The sequence below is a fragment of the Stegodyphus dumicola genome, chromosome 1, assembly GCF_044657685.1.
Source record: "Stegodyphus dumicola isolate Sdum_Otavi_A_Nest chromosome 1, ASM4465768v1".
NCBI lineage: Eukaryota > Metazoa > Arthropoda > Arachnida > Araneae > Eresidae > Stegodyphus > Stegodyphus dumicola.
Window position 1 is genome coordinate 246,335,488 of NC_140768.1, and position 20,229 is coordinate 246,355,716.

Genomic DNA, 20,229 nt, shown 5'->3' on the forward strand with positions numbered 1-20,229 from the left:
TGTACTGTAAATCCTATTAAATTATGATTTGTATGTGGGGGGGGGCTGGAGGTCCATCTGCAATTTGTCTGACAGATAACAGAAAAATAACAGAGTTAAAAAAGAATGAGTGTTTTCTAAAGATAAAATTTTTATCTGTTAACCAGTACTGTTAAAATAGTTTTATATATATTTCAGTCATTTTAAAAAGAAATAGTTATCAAACTATACATTTAAATCTGTTTTTTTATTTACACTTATAAACAATTCTCTACAATAATTCTTGTTTTAATATCTTAAATTAACAAACTTTTGGTCTTGCAAAATTAGAAAGTTTGTTTAGTGTATTAACTTACATGTACAGCTAATATGAAATCTAAAACTTAAATATCATGCATAATTTTATTTTTGAATGACCAAGTATTTCTTTATACAAGTTTAACAAATAATTACAAGAACTCAAAAATCAATAAAACACATAAAACAGAATACTTTTTACGAAAACTAATGCTTAAACATACATACACAGCATTTTATTTACCATAACATAGCCTGCCATAGTCAAAATTAATATTATCTGGTGATGTTTTAAAGCATTTATATTTTTATTAAATATCAGAATCTGAATTTGCCTAAAAACAAACCGTTTTCCTAAATACAACATGTCCTTAAAATGCAAAAAAAAAAAAAAAATGCACACAACTTTTGTTACCAAAAGCATCAACAATGCCTATGTACATCCAATAATTGGTGTAATCATTATATATTTTCTGAAAGTTAACACCATAAATTATGTGAGCACTGCTATAAACAGATAATTTATGACCTAACAGAGCAATATCAAATAGCACAGCTTACTTCAACAGTAAGACACCTTAAAATAAACAGTTTCATAATAATTACATGCTTCAAAAACAATTCTGTGAAGTTCATGTCTATCATAAATGCTTAACTGGAGTCAAAAACTGAACTACAGCACTACAAATCTGGAATTTTAAATCCTACATGTTAAAATTTAAGCCAATTTCCCCAAATATTTTTGCAAATGCAAAAAATTTGACGAATCATATAAACTTAAAAACAGGCAAAAATCAGTTTAATTTTGATGTAGATTTTAAATAAAACTACAACTGATTTCAAGGGCAATAAGACACATCCCTTAAAAGGAATCTATGTCTGATCACCCTCGAAGTATTATTTAAAATCTACACTAAAATAGGTTGTTGTTTTGCCCATTTTAGTTTTTTACATTGGCATGTTTCATATGTAGAATATTGTAAATTGCAATATAATTTTCATACAATCAGAAAAAAAAAATTACACTGCTTTAATGAGTAAGGCATTAAAAAAATCACAGTTTACTCATATAACAAAGCAAAGAAAACAAAAAGAGCAAAACTGCATATTGCATTCAAATTACTATACAACACCACTTTGCATAATCTGGCTTCAATCAGTCTGAATTCACTACAGTTCAGCTTGAAAATTTCAAAGCAAACTAAATTTTAATTGAAGAAAATAAAAATAAATTCTAAAATATTAGTACACTAAAGTATTTTTAATACATTAATGATGGGTTTTTTCCCTCCCTTTTATACAGTCAAGACTTTTTGTGCAATTTACTTAACATGTATGAACATAGATTAAAAATGAGCCTATGAAGAATGAGAGGACAATTGAACAATGACAACTGTGTTGAAGTGCCTGCACAAGAATTAATAGCAGAGCAACTAAAAAAAAGTTTTTGAAACGGTTAAACAGCTTGTCCAAACATATGAAAGTTAATCTCAATACTGAATATAGATTTACAATTTACCAAACAATGCAGTTCATTACTCTAAAAAAAATACAAAGGCCAAAGAAGAAAACTGTGCTAACATCGATATTGTAATTTTTAAATCATAATTCATTCATTTTTAAAAATTATTCATAACAAAAACAGCTGGATTCATTAATCATGTTTCATTTTTTGAAAAACAAGACGAAAAAAATTTTTGGAACCAATTAATTTTTGTATGAATTTAGTTCCTTGGTAAATTTGGTTTTAAACAGGTTAATATTGCAGAACTAATTACCAAGACTACATGAGGTATTGCTGTACAGTGAAATCTCTCATGATAGTCATTTGCCTAAGAAGACCAATTGTGAAGATAACCAATATCTCTGAGGATATATTGAAAATAACCACCTCCACAGAATACTAAATATGTAAAACCCATCAATGGTCATCACAAAGCATGATTTTAAATAAACTGTAATATATACACTAAATAATGACTGCTATATAGTGACCTCTCGAAGATAATTAAAGTTCCACATGATTTTGATTACTTGTGAAGGTGACCATCTTAGACAAATGAAGTTCAGCACCATATTTTACTTATGTTCTCGGAAATGCTTTTTTCTTATAAAAGTGGTTGCATGAAAGGGAGTTTATAAAATTTATATTTTAATCCTGATCATTCAAAACAAAATGATTTGATAGTTACAACTGTTGCTTTTAGTCATATATGTCTACTTTAAATATTGCAGAGGCTGAAACTATCACATGGGGGCTTCAACAGATATCAGGCACAAATTTGTTATTTACAAACTTACATTAGGAAAGCCAACTTAATGCAATTCATACATATGCAACATTTTGCAATAGATATCTCAGCATTAATAAGCATTTCCCCAATAACAACAAAAAAAAAATTAGGAAAAAAACAGCATAATTATCATTATTTAAAAATATATTAGTGCACTCTGTACTGAATATGAACAGTAAAATATTATTTAATACAATTTTATGTGGCCTTTATTGCAACATATTTTTATTATTGGCATTATAACAACAGTCACAACAAAAGAAATAGGCAACTATTAATACACTGTAAAATGATCTCAAGTTCTAAACCAAAATTTATTTAAAAAAAATAATCAGATACATACATAATTAACCTACCAACAGCTGATTGCTGAAGAGTAGTAATTCATTCCAGGTTCAACTTATAGTAAGTAAGAAACTACACAAAATTTTTAAGAGTAAACTGAATATGATCCAATTTCTCTTTAAGAAAGCCCTTATTTCTCCTGTTTAGTCAGCTCTCATTCAAACAAGAGCATCCCCTTTTTAAAGTCAGATATTTCATGTGCTTTGTCATAATCAATTAACTAATACACAGAACCATAATTAATAATAATAAAAAAACCATAATTTCGGTCTATCTTAGTTATCTTAACACAGAACCATGTTATAAAATTGAATTTTTACAGGTTATAAAAGCAACAGACACTGCTTTCATATTACATGAAATATGGTAATATATATGTCCTCCAGATATATACATAGTATTCATGTTAACCTTACACTCATTTATGAACTAAAAAACTATGCTTCCTATTTACTGTTATATACATTGTTACTTAATATTTAACGTATTCTAAATTATGCTTAATATTTACTGTTAAGTTTATCTATCTGATTACAAACTGTATGGGCTTTTGAAATGACACTAAAAAAAGGGGGGGGAATTGAAATATTTTCATAGAGAACTTTATACAGCACTACAAATGAAAAAATAATTAATGAACTTTTCAGTTTCAGATGCTACGCAATAGCTTCATAAGGATAGTATATAAGCCCCATCTAATATTCACAATGTGTATAAAAAGGCTATATGCATACATTGTTTGGTTGAGAACAGTAAGTATGATAAGCTTCAACTTCAGTGCATCACATGCATCTACAGCTATATGTATATATATCCCTCACAGTCAATTTTAGCCAACAGAGAAACGAAGAGTCAATTCAATATTACAAAAATATGCCAATAATTTTATTTATTCTAATAGACATTTTATCCAATTATACCATACCTATATATTACCACATTATATATCCAATCACAACATATTTACATATTTTGAAAAACACTCGCATCTGGAGACTGCACACATGTACGCACAGAAAAATACAAAAAAGAGGGGTAGATACTGAAATTTATCTTTAAATTGGATTTATTAAAATTCTTACTTAAACGTGCTAGTGTATAAAAATGCATATTTACAAACCTTTACTGTGACAGTAGAGCTGTTTATCCAAATTAATATGTGCTCAGCCTTATGGGAACTACATTAACACTATAATCCAAACATGAATATAAGCAAAAGTAAGTATTATGGTAAATTTACATATTATATAACATTTTCCAATATGTTTCAATACCGTATATGCTCGTGTAATAGCCGCACCTCAAATTTACAGATAAAATTTATGTAAAAAAAAGTGACCCGCACAATGTTCACACCCCAAAAAATAAAGAATTTCTTACTTTAAAATATATATATACATATTTTTTTTAACATCGCCTTTTTCCTTTCAGTCAATAACATTAGTCAATAAACACCTTTAAAGAAAGAATATGCATTTGTTTTGTCTTTGGTTGGTGCCAGGATGGAAAGCAGAGACTTTCCTTGCATTCTGCTGCAGCTTTTATTCAGTCATAACATCAGCACCAGCAATCCACTCAGTAGAAGCAATAACAAATGAAGGCAGTCCAAACATGTTTTCACCACACTGGCTTCCAGAAAATACTGTTTTATAATGAAATTACTTCCCCTCCTTCCTCCTTGGACATTTGCATATTTCAAGCTTTCTCTTTTCATTTATCATTTGGAATTTGTGGTAGTTAGAAAGTAGCGTGCTTGAAATGGGAAAATATAGCAGCTATACAGTGGAAAATATAGCAGCTAGCAGCCTGAGCAAGCACTCTTCCCATTTCCTGTGTTACTGCATACCCTTGAGCATGCATATCATGAACATACGTTACCACGTTTTTCCCCCCCCCAAGTTCAAAAACTTACATTTCGAACCATGAAACGTACGTTTTTGCTTTGTTCATTGCCACCAGTTAATCATGCTGTTTGCTCCAGTTGCATACAAACTTTTTGTTCACCTTATATATACTCTTGCTGCTGCTCTTTTCTATTTTCCTGTGAAAATTCTACGACTTTTAGTTTAAAAGCCGCTGTATAGCTTCTATATTTTCCAATTCCAAGCACGCTACTTGTTAACTACCACAAATTCCAATGATACTATAAATGAAAAGAGAAAGCTTGAAATATGCAAATGCTCCAAAGAAGAAGGAGGGAAGTAATTTTATTACAAAACAGTATTTCCTGAGGCATGAGAAGAAACATTCCTACATTGCAATTCAAGGGAAGCGAAGGCTGGTTGTGGCGAATGATGAAATGAAATGGATTTTCATACAGCAAGTCAGAACAAATTTTTTAAAAATACTGTGTGCAAGATATTAAAGGAACCAAAGCTTATTTAATTTGTGTAAAAGTAAATATTAAAATTGCAAGTGTTAGTTAATTTGTGCCTCTATATTGTGCTCCTGTGCGAATTAATATGTGCCGAGTGTTGATAACGTAAAGGAGTAATTTATGTTATATATGTAGATGGGAGAAAATGAGTTTGTAAATTTTAGGTAGATATTAGACAACTCAAATTTGATATTTTTATTAGTTATGCCATTTTCTCCCACTTAGAACTTAACTTGGCTGTTTGAAATAAAATTTACACTCAAAATTACTCACGAGAAAAAGCGCAACATTTGAACGACCCATTTAATGTTAGCACCTGCATTTTAGTGATGTAATTTTAGTAAAACAGTGATGTAATTTAGTGATGTAATTTAGTAAGTGCAGACATTACTGTGAGTGCATACGGTAATTATATTATTTAAAATAAATAGTTATCTCATATCTAACAATGCCAATGAACATTATATGGTGCTCCTATTCAACAAGAAGTATTAAATACAGTAAGACCCTGCTTAACGCTGTTTTGGTTTAACACTCTTTTATTTGAATTGTGGGATTCCCCAAAATTGCACACAGCGTTAGGCATCCCGATATTTGAAGCAGTTTATCTGTGTTTCTTCTTTCCTGCAGTGTTATACGAACGTATTTTTATCGTTTCGCACATTTGTTGACATTATTGTAAGTATAAATTTATATAATATAATGATTGATATACTGACAAATATTATGATTCTTAGGTTTTATCATGGGTGATAATAAAAAACACGAAAATAAAGCAACAAGAAAAAGCATTTCACTAGAAACTGCAAGTGATTAGAAGATTAGATAATGGTGAATGTCAATCTCAAATTGGTGCTGCATTGAATTTGAAAACTTCAACAATAAGGACTATTCTTAAGAATAAAGAAAAAATACTGTCATCGGCAACTGCAACTACAAGCTCTGCAACTAGAATTGCCGTTCTAGAAATAATACAATACAGGAAATGGTTACGACTTTCTATATAAGGATTGACAATAAAATTGAATTCAATATGCCACTAAACCAATCTATTATAATGGAAAAAGCAAGAATTTTTAATTACATTAAGGTTGAGGCAAGTAACACAAGTTACAAGTCGAGGATGATTTAATAGATTTAAACCTCAAAATAATCTTCATAACATATAGATTACAGGAGAAGCAGCAAGTGGTGATATGAAAGCATCGGCTGAATTCCCAGCGACATTAAAAACAATAATTGAACAAGGAAACTACCCTCCAGAATTGGTTTTTAATGTTGATGAAACAGGCCTATTTTGGAAACATTTCTATCTCGTGAAGAAAAACATGCACCAGGATTTAAAGCTGCAAAAGATCACTTAACACTTCTACTGGGTGGTAATGCAAGCGGAGATTTCAAATTAAAACCACTACTTGTTTATCATTCCAAAAACCCAAGAGTGATGAAAGAAATATCCAAATCAACTTTACCTGTAATTTGGGAGTCTAATGAAAAATCATGGATAACTATGAAAATTTTCCAGAATTGGAATTTATTTTTGCTCGTCTGTTAAACGCTATCACAAAATTAAAAAACTTGAATCAAGAGCACTACTTTTAATTGATAATGCTCCAGCCATCCAACGAATTTATCTGACTTAATAATATGCATTACAGTCAAAGTGGTTTTCTTGCCGCCTAACACAACTGCCTTAATCCAACTAATGGATCAAGGCGTTATATCAAATTTTAAGGCTTATTACTTGAAAATTTAGACAGATGTTTGAAAAAACAGATGGAGAAGAGAAACAATCAATAAGAGAGTTTTGGAAAAACTACAGTATCATGAATGTTGTAGAAAATATAAACCTTTCTTAGAATGAGGTAACTAAAAAATGTTTGAAAGGAGTTTGGAAGAACAGTTGGTCAGATCTAAGCAAGGGCAGTGACATTGGACAATCTGTCAATATGAATGAAATTGTGGAAGAAATAGTGAAATTAGCAAAACAGGTTTAGATGAGGTAAACGTGGAAGATGTCGATGAAAGTGTGCAATAAACAGCAGCAAGTCTTTCTAATGATGAGCTCAAGAAATTAGCGGACCAAGAACACAAAAATATTGAAAGTAGTGATTCTGAAGAAGCGCAAAAAGAACTTTCAACAGTGTTTCTAAAAACCATTTTGAATACTATAACAGAAATTATGGACCAATTTATTGAAAATGATGCAAATTTTGACAGGAGTTCAAATGCAAGACAGAGTGTTATGGATGCCTTATCCACTTACCAATAACTTCTTACATAATTAATAAATTTAATGGTAAAATACCCGACCAATTTTCTACCCATCTTCCCCTAAACCCATTACGCTCTACTTTGATACCCTGCAAAGTCACGGCTTATAGGCATTTAAAAGATGAAAATTTAGGCCTGCCGTGTATCTGCCAGGGAAGCATACCTGAAGGAATTTTATTTTTCCTCTATCTTTAAAATTCCTAGTTTATAGTGTAAGGTATGCACAAGTGAAATGGTTAATGTAGAATTTGCTGCAACATTTTAGCCCGATATGAGCACTCAGGTTGTGCTAAGGCAGTGCAACAAATTCGAGCTTACATGAAATTCACCTACCTACGGGAGGTGGCACTTAGTATAAAGACACCATAACTGATGTACTTTCTGGAAAACTCTGTGGCTTTGTCTGAATTTTCCTATGACCATCCCCCCTTTTAAAGGACCGCTTCGCAAAGTTCTGTGGCCAGTTCACCAAGTTCTTATACATTTCTCACTGCTTTGTGGCTTGCTTACTTTATTGTTCATGCTCGTTGAATTTTTAAAATTATTATTGTTGTTTTTATGGCTCCTATTTGAAGAAAACATTATACAGCTGCTTTGAAGCATTCCACAATGAAGAAAGCAACAGAAATTGGAAATTGTGCTGCTGTTAGAGAACTTCAAGTTTATGAGATTTGCTTTTGGCAGAAGTTCGAAGAAGAATAATTAGAGAAAGTGTCTAAGTATAATTGAGAATACCTCTCTAAATTTAAAGAGAAAAACTACATCTCAGTTGTCCAGCCAATTATTACGAACACGTCTTTTGCCTAAAAAAAAATGCCAGCGAAGAGATTACAAAAACTCTAGGACCTGCAAAACAAGGTCTTTCAGATAATCACAGATGCTCCTTATTTCATCAGAAATAGGAGCTTATATTCGGATCTGAAAATGGAATTGATTAAGATCGCGAAGTTAAATGAAAAATTCTGTAATAAAAGCTTAAGTAATAAGCCCAGCAATTTTACAGATATCTTGGCATACAAGGTCTTGGAGAGAATAAGATTATCCAACCATTTACTGCTCATCTGCCACATTCTGGCCAGCAACAAGCTGAACAAGCCAGCCAGTGAGAGTACAGGACAACTGCATGGTGATAATTCTCTGAAGATGAAATTTTGTTACTTAAATTGCATGCCCCTGTGTGACTCTTCCATGACTCTACATGGAACTTATTTTTTTACAAACATTTTGAGGGGTCATAGTACATATTTTGTAAGTATTTTTTTTCTACTTTTGTAATGAATTTTGCATTTGTGTACTCTGTATTTTGCAACTGCATGCTGATAAGCCAAGCAGTTCCTGGCTACCGGCAGCCTGCAATCGACTACTTGATTTTGTTCTTATAAAAACAGATTCCTACGGTATTTAGTGTTAAATTATGTCTGTTACTTTCCTTTCTATATTATATCATGCATTTGTTGTAATCAAGAAATAGAAGAATCATCTCAAGAAATAGTTTGTTAACTTAGTTGATTAGCGCCACTCTCTATTTTTCTCTGGATTCATCAAAATGATCACATGGCCACTGAACAAACTTCACCCAAAAAGAAAATTCGAGTTTAAATCACTGTAAAAAATATATGTCAAATAATGAATCGAGCTCTTTATACCATATTCTCAATTTCCCGTACACCTGGCGATTTAGCGACAAGAATTAGTCCTTCCATGATTTAGCAGTGCAGTAGCTAACTGGTTCACATTACGTCTATGGAAGTTTTCTTAAGAGGTTATCACACATGGCTACAGTCCCTACTAGACGGGACTTTTCTGAGAAACAAGTTTGCGGTAGCACTGGTTTAAACGGGAGGATTCCTAGAAAAAAGAGCCCCACCTTAAGTGAAGCCCTGCCTAGCTACAGAAACAATGTTGCGGCTACACAGGATTTTTTCAAACCTAACCGAAAATGTCTCGGCTGGACCTTAGTCCCGGGTAGAGACAACCAATCAGATGAAAGTTCTGCTTCTGAAGCCTCACGTGAGCCCAATCTGAGCGATAATTGATTAATGTTTGGCATTCAAGTCTTTGTAGTAAGTGAAAACGGTAACATAGCTACATGAGTTTCCTGGAATTGTGAAAGTTCTGAGAATTGTCCCTTTTGACGTCAAGTCCCGCATAGCCGAAACATAATGCGATTGGGACTTTACATACATGTTCTTTGCTTCACCTTTCCTCCCGACACTTCAGTAAGGCATTTACATACAGGAGCAACATGCTTCAAATTTTCTTCTCTCTACAGATTTCTCATATGGAGACATTTTTTTGTGGACTTACTATGTCAGTTCCAAATAATAGATTTTCTGCAGAACTGGTAAGAGTTAGGTTAGCCATCTCCAGCTGAAAGCCAGTAAGTATATTAACAGATATCAAAATATCAAAGCCTAAGAATAAAAGATCCTGCCGAGCTGGTGTCATAGCTTAGAAAGACAATTTAGAGAAATGGACAACAGAGCAGAGAGAAAAGGGACTATCCATGTCAAAAGTTAGAATTCACCTTCAAGCAAAAGTAGTTGGTTGACAAATAGGCATTAAAAGCTTTGTCGATAGAACTGATTTTTGTTTCAGATTTATGAAATGAAAGAAATTATTCATCAGAGCCAAAAGAAAATTTGGACAAAAGCTTCCCAAAGACAGGCTTGAAAAAATATACTTTTTAAAAGTACACACCTAAGAAAATTAAAGAACAAAATTTGAATAGATGGCATATAATTAATAGGTGTGAAATGCCCATTACTTTTAACTGTGCTCTGAGCAGAACTGTTCATTCAAAAGGTGAATAAACTATTTCTGTGTTAACAACCAGATATGGAAAGACATCTTTTAACCTTTATTTTGGTTTGTGCCACCAATGGAGTGAGATTAAACCCTTCAATAATTTTCAAAAGAAAACCAATTCTGAAAGGAAACATCTCTAAAAGTGCCACTATTTGCACCAACAAAAAAGCAGAATGGATGTAAGAAAAAATGATGTTGCTTTTGGCTGAAAGAAATTTATCAGAAAAGGAAAAGTGCTTTTCTCCAAGCTCGGGGACTCATCATTCTGGATTTTAATGAGATCCCATTTAAGGGATACTTTAAAATCCGTAGCAAAAAAACTTAGTATGATTCTCAGTTATACTATGTGAGACTGCAAAACTTTTACAGTCATTGGATCTCTTCATCATTAGAATTTTCAAACAAAAACTATGAAAGCAATAGAAGTGTTCACAAATTCCAAACAGATGAAAAATGCTTCACATGGGTCAATAAAGCATGGCAATCAGTACAAGCTCATACTGTCATATCAGCTTTCATTAAATTGCAACAGCGAAGTTGAAAGAAGTGATCTTGAAGGTCATTTGTTTATTCAATTCTGATATTGATGAGTTGGATTTTGAAGGTTTTGTATAAATAAATGTAGTTTATTTGAATATATAATTCAGTTCAATTATCTAATTTATGTATTCGTTTTTCATAATATGGTAATTTATGGTGATAAACAAAAATTACTCAAACTGCTAAAATAAATATAAATTTAACATTATAGCAAGTCTATAGAAACCAGCAGATTTCGTTTTTAGCAAGTTAAACGTAAGGTGATTGTTTATTTTTTATTTATTTATATATTAATTTTTAAACTTAAGTTGTAAATGTTATAAATGGTGATCACATCAGCATGGAAAGGAATTACTGAAAAAATGAATAGTATTCAGCAAAGAAATTACTGAATTTCTTACTATCAATTTGAAATGCTTTGCTCCAGTGTATACAGCATTGCAGCTTATCCAATGAACTTTAATATTTTCAGTTAGTTATGCACATGTTATGCCAGGGTGACTTACTTACCCAAAATTATGGTACTTAATATCACCTCTGAGTATATATGAAAGTCATCTCACAGGCAGAGATTTCACAACTCACTATTTTTGGATATGCTATATTGTGATCACTGTTTTTAAACATAAAACATGCCCTTACTTCTAAAAGGTGAAAAAAAATATTTAAAAAAATTAGATACAATTACTTTTTAATTTTGGGATTCAATTTTATCTTTCTCTATTCATAAATCTAGCCTGCAATTAAGCAGAAATTAGTTACACAAGGTTTCATTCTGCATAAAAATGATATACTTGCATAAATCCATAAAAATCCTAAGCAGCTAAAAACAAACAGAATGAGAATTTAAAACTTATAACTGAAATTTTAATTAGGCATATATTCTAAAGTTTCTGGCAAAAGTCAGCAAATAAAAATAGTTTCTCTTCCAGATATTTCACGATGTAATTCTGATATTTGAGCAAATATAATTATTTCATTAAATATTTATATAATCCTTTGAAAAATAAACTATTGTAATTAATAAATGCAAGTTAAAATATGCAAGGACTTGCACAATAATACATTAATGCTACAAGGCACAGATGCTGTGGTATATGGAGATGTGATATTAAAAAAGCTTTTAATATCTTTAATAAAATTTCCTTTTCTTTGTGCAAATTTAATATCATAGCATATAAAATGATTAATTTCTCTGAAATATTCTCTTATTGTCCAAAAAAGTATTGATGAAAATGGAAGTACGATAATCAAAGAAGTTTCAAGGCTAGAAATGAGGCAGACAATGAAAAAAGCAGATTACCTAAATAATAAATAATACTCTCGATCTATCATTCTAATTCTTACTCCATTCATTTAAAAAAGTATAATAGAAATAATATAATGGAATTTCACTTAAAAAGTACAATGGAGTTCCTCATAAAGTATAACAGAAATGCACTATTTCTTTTTAAGAACCTCTCAGATGTAGATGAAGTTAAATAAGTAACACTTCTGTTATCATAAAATATCTGAAATAAATTGGTTATCATTTTATGAGAGATTGGATTGCAATTTCAATTCTCTCCTGGAAATAATTTCATTATAAAAACCTTATTATTTTTTTAATTGAAATGCTCATACATTATGAAAAGGACATCCACAGTTTATGAAAATAATATTTCTATTTTCCAGATCTTCCCCATAGCCAAGAAATTCAATCTTCAAAAAATATTACATACCTGCTATATACTAGATTAAATTAAGAAGACAATTTGTACAGCATACTGTTATCAATGATAAAACAGTACTAAAAAAATATTTCTGCTTTTACGAATATTTTCATCCTTTTTTTCTTTACTAATGTATATTGTTAAGATGTTAAAATACAAACAAATCAGTGAAGCAAATAAAATAAATTATATAGTTATTTTGAGGAAATAAGACCTAACAATTAAAAAAAAAATAGTTTCTGATTAGAGATACAATACAAAAAAATTATAATTTACCTATGATTTTAATAGTGGGTACTTCAGAAATAATACAACCGAAATGTCAAAGAACATCTAAGCAGTTTCAATATAAACAATAATAAAAGAACTTATTCTGATGCAAATAATAATATTCAATTCTCCATATTGTACATTAATACAATTTCAAATAAAAATGGAACTTACAAATATATATACATAACAATTTTACAACTGCATTAGAAGCTAGCATCTTCAATACACTCAACATGCATAAACCACATACTTAACACTGCTGTTCGTCACCAAAGCAAAAGTATGCATACTTACTGATGATTAAGAGGAACACTGTGAAAATATCAATTTACCTCACTTATAAGCAATAACAATTATGATAAATAAAGGGGAAAAGAAGAAAGGAATTTAACGACTGGAAGGACTTGCAACTTAACAATACAACGGTTATAATTTGTTAAATAAAATCGCTATTTTTATATGTCTCTTATTTATTTATTAACTTATTTTTCCCAGTTTTTGTGGTGCGTTGTGTAATTTATTTTATACAGTGATTCTAAAATTATACCAAAGTTACATAATCTACATTAATAATATCACAGGAAAACTATTATTAGGACAAAAGTTAGACAGCATAGTATGTACGTAAGATACAGCAGCAAATTTAAAGATATAAAATTTGTTGTTTCACTGTCCATGTAATATCTATAAGATATGCTCAAATAATAAATAATGTCATATTACACTAGCATCATATTACCATATTACACTGTCATCATTTAACAAGATGACAACACATTTAGCTTATCAGACAGCTAAGAAATTTGCTGACTCTTCAGAATCGATTAATCGAGTGGCTGATCTGCAAAGTGCCCAAAATTTACTTGGCTTCAAACTTTTATCTACAGCTGTAAATTTCCATCCCATATGACAATGACAATGCTCACATTCTGCTATAGTCCATGCATATCTAAAAATAATATAAAATAAAAAATAACAAAAATGAACAGTTAAGTTAATAATTCTACTACAGCTCTTAAAATATAAACATAGTGAAGAATAAGATATATATCTACAATAGTCACATTTTAATTCAAAATTTTAATGTAAGAAATGAAAAGGCTTAACACCTTCGTACCGGGTAGCGCAAACGCACGCTTATCGCGGAGGACGGCAGTGTCTTATGCGAGCGTCTGTCCAGGGCCGGGGGCTTTTTTGCTACTAAGCCTAAATCCAGGAAATTTCCGAAGTATCAATGCATTGTTTAATAATGCTCTATAGAGTATTTAAACGGCTTATGCTTTATAGATATTTTTATACTATATACTTTAATTACCTTATTTCTTGTTTAAATGCATATTTTACACATTTTATTTTCATTACTCACCATTTTATAACTTTTAACATTATACATCTGAAAACTAAATATATTACTTAAAATTCTCTTTTCGTATGAAAAATTTGAAAACAGGGATCTACACACAGTCCTACGTTATATTCCTTGCACTCGTAATAACTCATTTGCCGTTTTGGAGGATTTTTCCGGGAATGTGAACAAACGAAGCATCATTGTCTCATTTTCTTATCAGTCTCTTCTCAACAAAGTTTTGGAAAATGTCTTTCAGTTAATCTTTCAAAATAAATATCAGAATTTCAGAATCAATATCTGAAATATTTCGCATCATTTCTGCTATTTCATGCTCTGTTAAACATTTTCAACGCTTCGACATTGCAACAGTAAAAACAGAAAGAATTCACGTCTAACAAGATCTAATTATTTTCTAAAAACTGAACTGCAAACCGAAACACCCAATGCTTTAGCGCAAATAAAACTTCTCTACTTACAGTAAACAACTACCACGTGCGAATAAAAGTGCGATTTAAAGAGACGTCATAAATCACGCCATTCGGAAACATTTATTTCCCCATTTGTTTATATAATCAAAAACACGTGGATGTGAGTCATGCTTCTCTCATTTCGAGTAGGTGGTCTAATGTACATGTATCTGAAACCATATGGACATACAGTGCCGTCTTGTGGCAGAAATTATAGTTTTTCAAACATTCTAGGACACTGGCACACATACGTGACAGTCGGTAGTGAACGGGAAAATGCTCTGGCACGCCTGCGCATCGGCCGGGAGGTGAGTGTGTTGGTTGCTGGCACATGGACGTGACAGTCGGCGTGAAGGGGTTAAATGTAAACTGTAATGCAATGGAAAATATGTATGAGAAGGAAAAGAAACAACAAAATTTTATGTCGTAGCTCACTGTTAAAAGAGCAATGATGCTCCATGAACATGAAATAGTTGAAGATTTGCACTTAGATTACACACTACAGACAAATGATATAAAAATGACATAAGTTTTTCATTATACTCATTGAGTATAAAGGAAATATCTTTCATTAAACTCATAAAGTATAAAGGAAATAGAAAAAACAGTGAGATAAATACAAGAAAACTTCTAGTGGCAATTACTTCCTTAACATTATTACCTCAAAAAGTGATCAATACTTAGGAGAACATAATGTTAACATTGAATATCATCTTTGATCAACACAGAAGAACTAAATCTTCTGGTACCTCACATGGTCTCCTTAGAGACAGTTCACTGTACTGAAGTGATTTATGATAGTCTATGCATATGTATGATGTAATGCTTGTGGGATGTTAAAAACATAGTGAAATGACTGCATCATCCTTTGGAAGTATAAAAAGGAAACCACACATAGTAAGTGTTGTTATTTGATTTTTAAGAAGCTGTTAAATTTTTCCAATCAGTGATATCTATTAATACAACAAATATTATGCATAAAACAGTGACTGATATCTTGATAAAAGAAAAGACAGAACTAATTTATATTCATAAATGCATGGTTGCAATTTGTGGTAATATGTTCAAATGAGATGGGTCCCATTTCATCAATCTGCCACTGGCTAAAATGTAGTTAAGAGATGGAACATTGCTTCATTACTATGACTCAAAAATGAAATGAGAAAGCATGATGAGGACATACAACAGATCTACCCAACCTCATACACCCAGAGCCCAGAAATATGACAGAAAAAAAATTTAGACACCATTTTCTGAAATTAAGAGAGACCATTGTTTACTGATTAGATACAAAATAATAGCAAAACAAAAGTTGTTCATAATGCTAAATGTTGATTCAACTCCCAAAAAGCCTTACACGAAGGTAAAACACTATGACAAACTTAGTTAAAAAGTGTTGCTTTTGCTCAATAATGTTTTAGTATACACAGATCAGATTTCCGAGATTTGTTCAACAAACATTGATTTTGTTTCTCCCCCATTATATTAATCAGACTTGGCATCGAGTGATTTCTCTTTATTTTAAAACACAAAGTAGCATCTGTTTGATTCATGCTACAATGACAATGATGATTTGAAGGATACTGTTCAGAAAAAGTTTGGAGGTTATGTCAAAATACTCCTTTTCCTACTAGAATCCGATGCTTAACAGCTTTCTAAATGCATTAATTTAAAAGCAACTATGCAGAAAACTGAGAAAGTAATTTCCAGACCTTTATCTTGTATAAAAGTGTAACATTTAAAATGAAAGCACACACAACAGGTATTATTTGATTTTCAGAAACAGATAAATTTTGCCAGTCAATGTCTATGAATACTAAATAAATCAAATATTATTTAACATTCCATATATATATATGTACAACATGTAAACACACACAAAAAAGGGGGAGGGGGAGGTCAGTTCTGTATCTCCCATTCCACTGAGCCAATTGACAAAATTGTCATGGCAAATTTATTCATGTCTTGAAAGCGCAACTTACATTATATACCAGATTTGTATACAGCATTGCTCTAACATATGTATTTTGATATAAAATTGGACTTTTTCTGAAATGGCATACTGATTTTTCCCCATATTTCGATTCTATGACTCAAATTATGTTTAAATATGGAATTTGGTAAAATTTGGTGCAAAACTTAACAATAATTTTTTTTAATTTATCTTATTGCACTTTTTTCAGTTTGCACCAAGAATAATTCACATAGCAAAACTCTTAATTTATCGTAACCTATTTTTCTTTCCCTTTCATTGAGCATGAGTGGAAAGAAGGTGTATCATTCATTTTTTCAAATAATTTTAAGAAAGTGTGTAAACCATATTTGGTGTTATCACACTTTTAATAAATACAGCAAACTTTTCAATACCCTTCAATTTATAAATTCACATTTTTCTTGAGAAATTTTGATTAAAAATTCTATTTTTTTGTAAGAATGTTTAGAAATATCCTTAGAAATACATCTATTTTAAGAAGGTGGCGCAAGGTTGGTTTGGTTTATGTGATTACAGCAAAGCCTCGAGGGCTATCTGCCTAAGCAAAGAGATGCCTTCTTGGAGGACTTTCTAAGGGAACCTGGCTCATGTTACACATTTTTGTAAACAGTTGTACATGAGAATAGTTCAAAAGTATGTTTATATACATAAAATTATGAATTTAAAAAAAGATGAGATCAGCATTCTTTAAAATTAGAACGTATAAAAAGGTGCTCCACACCATACAATCATCATCTGTCATAGATTAACCATTGTTTTATACAGGCATTTAATGAGCATATCCACACACTAATATACTGCATTTAGTGGTAACGAACTTTTGTTAAAATACAATACACCACACACGTAAATATGGGAAGTGATTTTAAAGTGCAGAGTCATTAAAGTTCTGGTTTTAAAACTAGAAGTTCTGGTTGTAAAATAACAACATTGGTCAGAATGAACTGAAAATTTTTTTTTTCTAATTTTTAGGTATATTCACCATATAACGCACACGTAATTCTTAACGAAAAAAACCTGAAAGATACATGTGCAATGCTCTTATCTTTTGAGACCACTTATTCAAAGATTCGTCCTAGCCTTTCGAACAATGGTAAAACTGCACTGACAAGCAATAAGGGGAACAATATGTGCGTGGGTTAAATGCTTGAGGAAGTAAATATTCCAGGAATTGTGTTTGTGTGTGATTATGGTAAAGCCTCGAGGGCTATCTGCCTAACCGGAGGGATGCCTTCGTGGAGGACTTTCTAAGGAAAACTGGCTCATATACACGTTACATATGGGGAAAACCACGAAAACGTCCATGCAGCCAGGCCGTCCGCGGGATTCGAACCTTGGACCGAACTACCAGTGTTCAGCAACTTTACTGCTCGGCTGCTGGTGGGCCAAATACTCCAGTAAAGAAGGTGGATTGTATTCAGTGCAAATGTCCAAAATAATGCTATTGCAGAGCACTTCCAACCCGAATGAATTTGTGGAATTAGGAGTTGCAAGTTTTCTCTTTCTGCAGTCATTTGACGCCGTGATTTTGAAGTAAAATCGAAAGCTTTAGTAAATCACATTCACTTTAGTTGAAATACAGTTGATCTAGTGCTCTTTTTAACAGTAAATAAGGCTCCCATAAAAAGAAACAAACACAATGCTGGTTTCAAATGCAAAGCCATTCATTTTACGAAATGGAAATCATGCTGCAGCAAGGATGTTTGGTGTTGGTGAAAGATGGAATGGATAATGATTATTTATTTATGGATCAAAATAACAATGATGGTGAAGATGAAAATAAACTCAATATTTATGCATGAAGATATATGGAAGATGAACATCACAAAATCTTCATGTTATCCAGTAATAAAAATGTTTAATTTTATAAGGTATGTCGTTTCTTTTAAATAAGTAGCATTTCCATGCAAGTAAAAATCCAATTTTTTCCATAGTTTTAAGTCATTATTTTTATACCTGGTATATAATGTGCAACCATAAATTTTGGTCCTCTTTTTTATTATATGTCAGCGCAGAGTATATGAAGGAGGTGAAACTGCCTAGTAGAAAAACAGGTCCAAAAATGTCACGATCACTAGATGGCACTGCTGTTCCATCTGAGCAGTTCTAAATGTAAACATTTATTGAGTCAGCAGGCGGCTAAGCTTCCTAACGGATGGAGAAATGTTCATGTTTTTATGTGATGGATTGAGTTATTATCAATATTATAATATTCTTCTCAGTAATGATTGTATTTTATTCCTCAAATCATAAAATTAATTTGCTGCTTTCATACTGTAAGGCTTGTAGTACTTTTTATGATTGATTAATTCGAAGGTATTTTTCAGTCCCCTTAGAAAAATAATCATACTTCTAGTAATAATACTTACTGTATATATGTTAAATTTAATTAGAATAGGTTCTTCATGTCTCTCATTTTGTAAAATGCCTAGATACACAGCTTGATATAAACTGTGGTGAAATTTTAATGAAGCTTGTAGAATTTTTTGCCTTAGTCAGTAAATTTTCTTTACTGTCATAATGAGCTATGTCTTATTTATGAATCAGATGTCAGTTTTGATTTTGATATTTTTATTGTTTTCTTTTAAAAATTTCCATATTTTTGTTATTTGAGAAGAACTGAATTATGTTTCAAACTGATATGACAAGCTTTTGAAATAGCAGTCATATTTGAATTCAATTAAGTACTCTGAACACTTGGTTATGATGAACTCGCTTTATATTATTCATAATTAAATGTAAGGAGTAAAAAAACAGTAAAAAATATATTGAAACTAATTCAATCTATCTTTAATTTTGTCCTGCTTGAACTAACTTCTAATCAATAAATGCAGTATTTTAACTTAAAAAATAATGCAGATCTTTTGTATTTTAAAAATACATGTGCCAAACTCTTTTCCTCCAAAGGATATGTATGCAGACATTGAGCTGTTCACCATGCTTAAATTATATATAAACTATAAAAATCTTATATTCAAAATGAGTTGCTCAAAATGGTAAAATAAAAAATAGGAAAAACTTTGCTATGCAATTATTTCATTATAAATTTAGTGTTTCATCATTATTCAAGACATAGCTGTGCATTTATTTCATTTGATCCTTAGCTCATGAGGCTTGCAGCAAATATTTCACTCAAGTGGCAATATTTTCAATTTTTCAATATTCAAATCAGCATGCTGAAAACAATAGACATTTAAATAATGTGTCTTCAAGATCTTTAATTAACATATTATTGCAAGTAAAATGTGCAGTATCCAGGCATATCCTGAAGTTTCCCCGAAGGGTGTACTGTTGAACAACATATTTTTTATAAAATTACATTAATGAATGGAAGTTAGAATTACATATACAGTAAACTCTCGCTACGACGATACCCGATACAACAATAACTCCCTCTACTACAATAATATTTTGTGGTCCCGGTGATTTTGCATATAAACTAATGTTAATCTCCCCTCAATATTGCTATATTCTCTAGAACAATAAACCTCTGTAAAACGATTTTTTCAATCTAAATTTCAG

At 31.1% G+C, this 20,229-nt stretch overlaps 1 protein-coding gene across 3 annotated transcripts in view; it reads right to left on the reverse strand.

Moving 5' to 3' along the window:
• Positions 1–367: 367 nt before the first annotated feature.
• ohgt (E3 ubiquitin ligase component cereblon) overlaps positions 368–20,229 on the reverse strand; it is a 108,750-nt gene continuing 88,888 nt past the window's right edge. For all 3 annotated transcript variants that reach the window (XM_085827137.1, XM_035359469.2, XM_035359470.2), the window contains one exon: positions 368–13,848. In XM_085827137.1, coding sequence (XP_085683263.1) covers positions 13,686–13,848 — 163 coding nt within the window. In that variant the 3' untranslated portion in view covers positions 368–13,685. The remainder of the gene's footprint in view (positions 13,849–20,229) is intronic.